At 45.4% G+C, this 10,182-nt stretch overlaps 1 protein-coding gene across 2 annotated transcripts; it reads right to left on the reverse strand.

The window, feature by feature from the left end:
• Positions 1 to 3,305: 3,305 nt before the first annotated feature.
• Positions 3,306 to 6,879, reverse strand: SCGB3A2 (secretoglobin family 3A member 2). Of its 2 annotated transcripts, XM_019634690.1 has the most exons (4): positions 6,746 to 6,879; positions 3,862 to 4,061; positions 3,719 to 3,729; positions 3,306 to 3,454 (listed from the first exon to the last, which is right to left on the reverse strand). In XM_019634690.1, exons 1-4 carry the CDS (start codon positions 6,798 to 6,800, stop codon positions 3,409 to 3,411), a joined length of 312 nt encoding a protein of 103 aa, XP_019490235.1. In that variant the 5' UTR covers positions 6,801 to 6,879; the 3' UTR covers positions 3,306 to 3,408. The 2 variants fall into 2 exon arrangements, with proteins under 2 accessions (XP_019490235.1, XP_019490236.1); XM_019634691.1 differs by lacking the exon at positions 3,719 to 3,729.
• Between the last annotated feature and the right edge of the window lie 3,303 nt (positions 6,880 to 10,182).

Consider the following 10,182-nt stretch of genomic DNA (forward strand, 5'->3'; position numbering starts at 1 on the left):
TTTAATAATATAAATGGCTAAACAAAGAGTGAACACCTACTAAATACTGAAAAATACATATTACTTTCTACAACGAATTCAGAAGAACCACTCTCTGCGTTTTCCAGAGACTGTGCCAATCTCTTTTTCCCCAGATGTACTGAGTGATAACTGACATGTAACCGTAAGTTTAAGGTATAAACATGATGATTTGACACATATATATATATTGCAAAATGATTACCACAGAAAGGTTAGTTACACCATCCATCACTCATATAGTTGCTTTTTTTTTTTTGGTAGTGAGAACTTTTAAGATGGAATCTTAGCAACTTTCAAGTATACAATACAATATTGTTAACCATAGTCACCAGGATGTATTGTACATTAGACCCCCAGAATATACTTATCTTATAACTGGAAGTTTGTCCTCTTTGACCACCTTAACCTATTGTCCCCACCACCTCTCTGTCCTTGGCAACCAATCACCAATCTGCTGTGTTTCTATGAGTTCCATTCTTGTTTAGACTTCACTTAAAAGTGTGATCATGCAGTATTTGTCTTTCTCTGTCTAACTTATTTCACTTAGCATAACACTCTCAAGGTTCATCCATATTGTTGCAAATGACACGCGTTTCTTCTTTTTTTTTTTTAAATTGGGGAATTGGAGGAGGGGAGCAGTGTTGGGGAATTGGTGAGGGGGACCAGCCAAGCTGTTGTTTTTCAATCTTAGTTGTGGAGGGCGCCAGTCACCCTCTGGCTGCCCGTCAGCAGCTCGTGGCCTCTAAGCTCAAGGTGCTGAGTTCAGTCTTAGTTGTGGGTGGGCATAGTCACCATCCCATGTGGGAGTCAAACCGGCAGCCTTAGTTGTTAAGAATGCATGCTCTATCCACTGAGCCATCCGGGTGGCAGCTCAGCTCAAGGTGTCAAGTTCAGTCTTAGTTGTGAGTGGGTGTAGCCCACCATGGAACAGGCAATCTTGTTGTTACACCAGCTGAGCCATCCTGCCACCTGTTGGCAGCTCAGTAGCAGCTCATCTCAGGTGCAGCATCACTGGCCCCTGTGGGAATTGAACCGGCGGCCCTATTACTCAGAGCTCACACTCTTAAGCTAACTCTTAACCAACTGAGCCACTCGGCCAGGCCCTTCTTTTCTTTAAGCTGAATAATATTCCATTGTATGTATGAACCATGTTTTCTTTATCCATTCATCTGTTGAGGGACTTGGACACTTAGGTGCTTTCCATGTATTGGCTATTGCAAACAATGCTACAATGAACACAGGGGTGCAGATATCTCTTCAAAACATTTTTTTTTCCTTTGGGTATATACCGAGAAGTGGGGTTGCTGAATCATATGGAAGTTCTATTTTTAATTTTTTAAGGAACCTCCATACTGCTTTTCATAATGGCTATAGCAATTTACATTTCTACCAACAGTGCACAAGGGTTCCCGTTTTCTCACATCCTTGCCAGCACTTATCTTCCAGAACTGCTTCAGAAAGTGGCAAGAATGATGGAATAAGTGTGTTCGAAGCAAGGGGGAGTATTTTGAGGGGGATTAATGGCAATGTGCCTTTTATTACAATAATTTATTTTTATGTAGACATACACCATATTGTTTGATCGCACCTTGTACACTAAGTTTTTTCCTATACATACAAACCTATGATAAAGTTTAACTTATAAGTTGGACACAGTAAGAGAGTAGCAATGATTAATAATCAAATAGGACCATTATAACAATATACGTTAATAAAAGTTATATGAATGTTTTTGGGGCCATTATTTAGTAAAATAAGGGTGACTTGAACACAAGCACTGCGATATCACCATAGCTGATCCGATAACTGAGAGGGCTACCAAGCGGCTAACGAGTGGGTGTGTATACAGTGTGGATACGCTGGACAAAGGGGTGATTCACGTCCCGGGCGGGACAGAGCAAGTCAGTAGGATGACATAAGATTTCATCACACTACTCTGAATGGTGCAATTTAAAATTTATGAATTGTTTCTTTCTGGAATTTTGCGTTTGTTAATAGTATTTTGGACTGTGATTGGCCAGGGAGTAACTGAAACCATATGAAATGAAGCAAAACTGCAGATAAGCAGGGACTACTGCACACAGAATTGATTCAATAGATGGTAGAAGACCTAAAAAGTCCAATAGGTGATGGGGAGGCAACCTGGAAACTGGCAACAGGAGGGAGCCACTACCAACCTAAGCTGGAGAGAGAGGTGGTGGTACCAGAACCAGGAACCGGAGTCACCTGGCAAAAGCTGGCACCAACGCAGACCTACCCAGCAGGACCTCGAGGCTCAGATAGGGCACTGGCACTTCCAGAGACTTCTCCTAAATAGACAGGGAGAGGAGGCCACACTCTGGCTTTCCCTTTTCCTACCTCCTATCTCCTGCCTGGGCTTCCCGGGGGCAGAACACAGGCCAAATGCCAGCTGACCTGGGGACTCGAGAAAGGCAACCTGCAGGGGTCAGCTTCAAGCCTCCTCTTAACACACAACACAGGGCAGAGCAGGGGAAGGGTGGGGAATGGATCTGAGAGCAAACAGCTCCAAGGCTGGCACAAGAGCTGGACTGAAGACAGACTATGGCAGAAGTTCTAGGTGGGGAGAAATCTGATTTTTCATGAAGGCATAAAAGTGTTAGCAGCAAAGGGATTTAGCAATCTCTTCCGCATGGCTGGGGCTAGAACACTTGTGAAGAAAGGAGCACTGATGAGGCTAGACGTGGAAGCAAAGGCCTGATCGTGAAGGGCCTTGCATGCCATGCTAAGGAGCTTGAAATCTATTTTATAGGTAGTCGTATTTAACCCGAAGTCTGTCTTGGAAAGTGAGTTTTGGCATCGTTGCAGATGGTAGCACGGGGAAAAGGAAAGTACAGGTCAGAATCCATCTGCCAAAGGCTGATGTCGTACAGGCCAAACTTGATGAAAGGGTCTGTGAAGCTGTGGCGCGGCCCTACTGTAACGACCAACTTAATATTAATAAACTCACCTCCTGGTGATACTGACTCCACACTAATGAGGTTTGTAAGGCCCTAACCTTGTCAAACAACACTTTGAAAATTATTTTACATCTGGTTTTAAAATTTCTTTAGAAGTAGGGGAATGGGAGCATAAAACATCAGGAAACACTGTTGCCGAAGATGGAGATGTTTAACTTACAGGGAAAGGAATGATTATGTCTTATTGAAAGTGTGAGTTGTCTTTATAACAACAGGCTCTCTAGAGTTTATGACCCAGGGGAAAAGTTATCTATAATAGCCAGGGCCTCCTGAATAGAGCCCCCAGGAACGAAAACAGGACAAAGCGAAATCTATGTGTTGCTTTATTCCTTCTTTTCAGGGGCCACGGCATTTTAGGATGGACTGAGTTTCAGCCAGGGAGGAGGAGACGGTCCCCCTCCTTCCTCTGTCACTCCTGCTGTATCCTGCCGTCACACCAAATGTGATAGGGCCTCCTGAAAGGCAGAAGGACAGTAATAAAAACAAAAGCAGCTTACATGCAATTAGCAGAGTTCCAAACACAGTCACTCTCCTACTTAGCCACCATGGTACTGAAAGGAAAACCAAGTCTCAGAGTGGTTAAGTTCAATCCAGAATCACAGAGCTGGGACATGGCAAAGTCACACACAACACACAACTCTCCCGTGCAAACAGTCCTACTAGAAATCTACGCGTAAATATTGCACTTCCCTTGAGGTTCCTGGAGATGCCAACTTTACCTGAGGGCAGTCTGTAAGGGGGAAACACACGTTCACATGTGAGAATAGGGGGAGGAGGAAGTGGGGTGGGCAGGGTGAGCATTCAGGGTGACTAAGCCCTGCCCCTCGACCAGTCAGCCCCTCGACCAGCTGTGTGTAGTTACCAGCAGTTTCTTCACAGCCTCGGAGGCCTCTGGGCCCAGCTCATCCACACATTTCTTGAGCCCTGCCACAAGGTGCTCAACAGAAATGCCCAGAGATTTCAGAAGACGCTTTAATGGATCCAGGATGGACAGAATTTCCAGAGGTGAAGGTAAGACATCGCTGACAGGGTTTGGTACCCTGTTGATGAGGAAGGCAGTGGCTGTAGAGCAAACGAGAGGCAGGTGAGACAGGAACATTCAGCTCCTGTCTGGGAGCTCACCACCTTTCACTCTGTCCATCCGTGGCTTCATTCCAGCCTTACTCATCTTGATTTCCCAAGAAAACTTCTGCCTCAGGGCCTTTGCATCTGCTGCTCCATCTCCCTAGAGCTTTCTTTCCCCAGATAGGTGCAGGTCTTTCTTCCTGGCATTATTTGGCCTGTCCTCATGTGTTACATTCTCAGAGAGTGATCTAAAATGGCACCCCTGTCATCCTCTATCTGTATTTTTTTCTTACGACCACTAAAGTATTACATTTTTTGTGTGTGTGTGCCTCCATCCTCTCACCAGAATAGAGGATCCCTGAGAACAAGAGCGTTATGTTTTATTCACTACAGACCCTGGAACGTAGTAAGCACTCAAAAAATACTGGTGCTTGAACTGAATAGAGATGTATTTTGCATGTGGCTGTCTCCACAGCCCACAGGTTTGGAACCAAAGGGGAGATGCTACAATGTATCTATTTGGGGACATGAATGGACCCAACCCCAGCCCAGGAAAACTGCTCCAAACTAATTCAACTCAATGCTACAAAAATAATTGAGTGCCGACTCTATGCCAGTTGGTACAGCTACACAGGTGAAAGATAAGAATGTCCCATTCTGAGAACTCACACAGTCTGGTGGACTGTGAGAATCTGTGTGTCACGATGCAGCTTATGCTGTGCTGACATTATGGACAAAGCTCTATGGAAACACAAAAGAAGCGATGACTAATTGTAACATGAGAGAGTGCTGCCGAAATCTTCCCAGAAGCTAGAGGTGTGTGTGGTGGCAGGTCCCAGGATCATGAGGTAATGAAGGAAACAGCATTTATAAAAAGGACAAAGTTAACAAAGGCACTGAGATGTTGAGACAGAAGTGCATACAAAGGATGGTGCATCTTCCCAGGGTACCTGGGATGCAGGTTCCACAGGGGTGTGCAGAGGAGGCATACAGGTGAGGCTGCAAGACTCAGGTGACATCAGATTTTTAAAAGCCTTGAACGCCATACTAACAAGTTTGAGATTTTTTTCCCCCTGAGGGCAGTGGGGAGCTATCAAGGCTTTTATATGAGACAACTGCATTTTATATCGTCAGTTTTAGAAAGATAACTTTCACAAAGAAAAGGAACCAGAGCGAAAGTACAGAGAATGGAAAAATAGGTATGCCATATATTGTTATAAAACATGTGCAGATAGGTAAACACACATGTACATGATCTCACACATAAGACTGCATACCCTCCTGCTAGCTATAACCCTGACATGGTTCATTTTCTTTCGGAATCCTTTTTATTCCCCCACTCAAATTGTAAAAATGGAGCCTGTGCACCTGTCTTCCCTCCATCTTCTACCACCTATGTCCCCTCTTTCTCTTCCAGAGGGACGATATTTATTTCCCTCCCCTCATCTTTCAGTTGCCACCTCTGCCAACAGATATTTGTCCTTGAACACTAAAAACAACGAAATAGCTAAAACTGGTGAAGTTACAAATTTGTCAAACATTCAATTAAAACACAAGACAAAGTTGCCAGTGTAGGTGTGGGCAGCACCGAGTTTCTCATGATTAATCTCCCTACTTATTTTAAACACTTTGGTAAGTGTCTTTTCTGCATGTATGTATACAGAGGGTGCCAAAAAATGTATACACATTTTAAGAAAGGAAAACTATTAAAATTGTAATACTCGATACATACCAATAGCAAAAGATGAATACCAATCATGTTTAACTTCTGCAATTACAAGAGGTGCTCAAAGTGGTTATCATCGGCGTTCAGACATTTTTGATTATGGTGAACTACCGCTTGAGCAACATTGACAAAAGTGTCCACTTGTATACATTTTTTTTGGCACCTCCAGTGTATTTCTGGTGAAAGACCCTCAAAGCTCTCTGTTCTCTGAATGAGCAGTGGCCAATCACAATGCATTTTGATGGGAACTGACTCAAATATGTCTTCCTGATAGTTACAATAACTCCCTCCAAAAATAATGAGTCAATTTCCTTTCTCCTCCAGGAAGCCAGCTTCTGTACCGACCTAGAAAGGGAACTTTTCACCCCTCAGTATTCCCCCAGATCTGTATCTGTACATGATTGCACTGACTTCTGTAGAATCTTATCTCCCCTGCCAGGCTATAAGCACCTTGAGAACAATGTCTGTCTGATTCATGTCTGAATCTTCCAATGCTCGTCCAGTGCCCCGCAAGTGGTAGCTACTCAATACTCATTGAGTTTGTGAACAGATAAATATAGCTATGTCTCAGGGGAACCAACCTGCAACCTGACTGATTAAAGATGATAGCAAGAATGACTCCATGCAGTTTCAAAAGCATAAAGGAAGGAGTTGCAAGTCCGATTTGACTAAAGATTACAGAAGATAAAGAAAACTGTAGCGATGAATGTTCAACAATGAAATCTGCTTTGTTGACCCCCTGTGGGAACGGCTAACTTGTTATGTAGGAGGCACTAGGGGTGTTGGGTTGGGGCTTGGATTGAGGGCTGAGTGGGGTACATCTGAAATCCCTTCCAACCTTACCCTTCAGTGGTTCCACAACCCCTCTACCACATTCCCACGGGAGCCTAAGCTCCCTCGCTGTGTTTCTATTAACAGAAATGTAGAGAAACAGCCTATGTCCCAAGCTACTTACCAGAGTAACTGCAAATGCTGACGGTCACCAGCAGGAACACAGTGACCAACTTCATGACGAGTTATCTATGGTATTTACTTGGGCGTTTAAAGTTGAACTGGAAAACCCAATGGGTCCACGCGCCTACGCTCCACTTGCTGTACCAAGTGTGGCGGCTGCTTTTGCACACACACATATTTATACACCCACCGAGGACCTGACGTTCAGTGACCACCACTTGACTCGCCCCAGCGAAGAAGAGCGTGAAGATCATGTTTCCTCACTAAACACACTGGAGGCTTTTCTGCTTTGCCCCATGTTCCCACGAGAAACAAAGCCCAAACTTTGAGCATTCTCAAGGACCTCTTGCACAAGCCCTGCACAGAGACGCCAACGGGAGGCCAAGAGCGCTACGAGTCCTTCTCCTGGAGAGGCCCTGACAAGAGGGAAGATCTTATATTTGGATTCGAAGGAGTGACACTTCCGTTGTTTTCCTCCAGGTCTCTATTCATTTAAAGCTCAGAGAATCATATTACCTGATGAGCTACCCAGTTGTAGAAGCAATCTGGAGGTCCCATCAGCCATGGTATGAATATAATATGGACTCAGCTTAACGGCATTGAGTGCTGTATTTCTCTGGAATTTACCTCCACCCACCCCAGCCCCACTCACACATCTACTATGGCAGATGTACCTTTTCTAGTGCCTCCCAGTTATTTGGGGAAGCCCTGGAGTAACCCTTCTCTGTGTTCTCATATAGAATAATAGGCTCAGGATCTAAAATCAAAAATGCCTTTTTAAAAACCTGGGATTCAATATTTACTCTTGGATTAGGCTTTAAAACAAAAAAACAACTATAGTATTGGTCTCCTCACCTAAACATTAACAGCAGGACAGTCCCAAAGCTGTGCGATCTTGAGAGAAAAAAAACCAAAATTTTGCAAGACCCTCTCTGTATAAGCAATTTGAGTTGCCAGAATATGCATTTCAGAACCATTCTGGCAGTTTGATCCCTTGTAATCATGCAAAAGAAATACTGTGCCGGCCACAGGACAACCTGCTTTGAAGGTTGCCCTCCTGGAACCAGGACTCAGCCATGGGGACCCAGGATGACCCTATTTATAAACCAGAGTCCTGGAGTTCTTGGGGTATCTGGTGCCTAACATGAAAGGAAGAGGGGGGGAAAGAACCCAGAAGGAGAGAAATAGGGGTCAGGCCCAAGTGGGTCCCTGAGCCAGCTCAGGGCTCCGTGGCCAAATGGTACTGCTGGCCCCAGTCACCCCTGCCATCAAAGAGGGGACTCTGAACATTTTGAGGAAGAAATGCAAAGACGTGGGCCCCGTAAGGTGGCAGGCCAGGTGAGGTACTGTTAAGGGGATTTAACAGAATTATGTAGACGAAGGATATTACTGAACCTAACCAAGATTAACACTTAATGAGTGTCATCCATTATTCATTCTCGTAAGTTACCTAGTTGTAATGGATATTTCTTTGTTTTTCTGCTACTTTATAAGCTGCATGAAGGAGAGCATGTATTACTCCCACACATGCTCCATCCTGCCACTTCTACCGCTCTCTCTCTACAAAACACTGCTTCTGTTTCTCCTGGGTATTTATTACCCCCGAGCCAGGGATACGGATGTCCCCAAACCCTCAAAGAGCCAAGGTTGACCGTAAAGTCGTGATGAGTCATTGCCATCCTTTATTTTTATGTCATGATCTCTGTATGGGACACTAACCAGCATTACCTTCATCTGTATTGTCGGTTTGCTTTCAAATCCTTTCCCTACCCTTGTCCTCTTCTGCACTGTACTATACAGGAAGTAGAGCTTTCCGTGCTGTGGTTTCCAAACTTTCTTGCCAACTGTGTCTGGCTGGGATTGGCTGATGGAAAGCACTGGTGGGCGATTGCGGAGGGAAGAAAGGGCGAGCCAGGGCATTTGTCCCTCTCTCTGCTTCAGGAGACGTCTTGGGCCGTTCCGGCATCTTCTCCATGGCTCTAGCTCTTTCCAAAACTGCCTTTGTCTGTGGCCCCACCCGAGCCAGGCAGCTCCGCCATTGTTCCCGCTTCTCTGGGGCGGCTCCAGCTCCTGGCCCCAGCTTCTCACTCTGTCATCCTGGCCGAGAAGCAGCAGCAGCTTCTAGCATTTCCTAATCTCAGGGCTGGCTCACCTCCACCACCACCCCGCTGTTCTTAAACTGTGTGTCTAATACCTTGTACATTATCTTCCTATTGGATTACCTGGGATGGTCTTGATTTTCTGGCTGGATTCTGACTAATAGAACATTCCACAATGCTGTAGCACTTTGGTAAAAACAGATCTTTCAGTGTTTAAACATAGGCCTCCCTTTCCCCAGCACCATGTTATGAATCCATGAGGGACTGGGCCAAGGCCCATTCTAGAGAAACGCAGCGTCGCATACACAGAGATGTTTCTTCCTTCCAGCCCCTGAAGTGTGTGGGACTGTCTTGAGCTTGCCTACTGGTCTCAAAGGTGAGTTCTTTCCAGGAAGCTCCTTAGGCCCCTGTGCTTATAGATTTCTGATGGGCCTATCAAGTAGTCTCCCAGATGTGTAGTCTTGGCCGAAACCTAATAGAGATGGATGGCTTACACTAAAGGCTAGAACCTGCTACACACACACACACACACCCATATCACACATAGTCATCAGGCAGTGCTGTTTTTACTCATTTGTTCCACAAATATTGAGCATCTATTGCGTGCCAGGCACTGTGTCAGGAACGAGGACTGGAGCCGTAAACCAGACAAACAAATCGCATGCCTGCATGGAGCTGGCAGCGTAACGGGGTACACAGGCAATATACAGGCAAACAAACAGAGAAAAGAACTAATGGTAAGCGCTGTGAAGAAGCAAATAGGGTGCTATGTGAGAGAACAAGTGGATTGGGGGTCCCTCAGACTTAAAACGAGGCTTGGACTTGGCTGCTTCTATGTTCTGAGCCATTGTATTAATCGTGTCTTTTCATTCCTTACTTTTGATGCTTTGACGTGTTGAAGTCTTGCTGACCCTGGAGAGATTGTTCCTACCAGGGCTGGTTAATTCCTAGAGGTAGCAAACAAAGCACCTGGGAGCACACCTTTCAGATGCAAACCAACCAATCCAGAGCCCACCCTGCCAACCACCCTCTCTGTGGAGGTCCTACACTCTGGGCCACTATTCCCCCTGCCCCAATCACTCCAGGGCCAGGTACCAGACAACAAGGACAGTCCCTACACCCAGAGCTCCCTGAAATGATTCAAACTAGCCTATCCTACACCCGCTTACCCTGTCTCCCCATCCTTCTTATGAAAACCACAGTAAAGGCTTTGCCCACTTCCTGTTCCCTTCCTAACAAACCTGGCACTTTATGTGTGCTCTCCACCCCCCTCGTGGTGTGGCGTGCCCCCTTTTCTTGGGAACTGTGAGTATATAAACTACCTGTTTATTGGCAGTCA

This window comes from Hipposideros armiger, unplaced genomic scaffold (genome assembly GCF_001890085.2).
Source record: "Hipposideros armiger isolate ML-2016 unplaced genomic scaffold, ASM189008v1 scaffold_1826, whole genome shotgun sequence".
Taxonomy (NCBI): domain Eukaryota; kingdom Metazoa; phylum Chordata; class Mammalia; order Chiroptera; family Hipposideridae; genus Hipposideros; species Hipposideros armiger.

Excerpts from the sequence above, each read along its gene's own strand:
- SCGB3A2 (XM_019634690.1), bottom strand. The coding sequence starts at position 6,800 with ATGAAGTTGGTCACTGTGTTCCTGCTGGTGACCGTCAGCATTTGCAGT. Across the intron at positions 4,062-6,745 it reads CAGCATTTGCAGTTACTCTG|CCACTGCCTTCCTCATCAAC; the intron begins GTAAGTAGCTTG and ends TTTGCTCTACAG.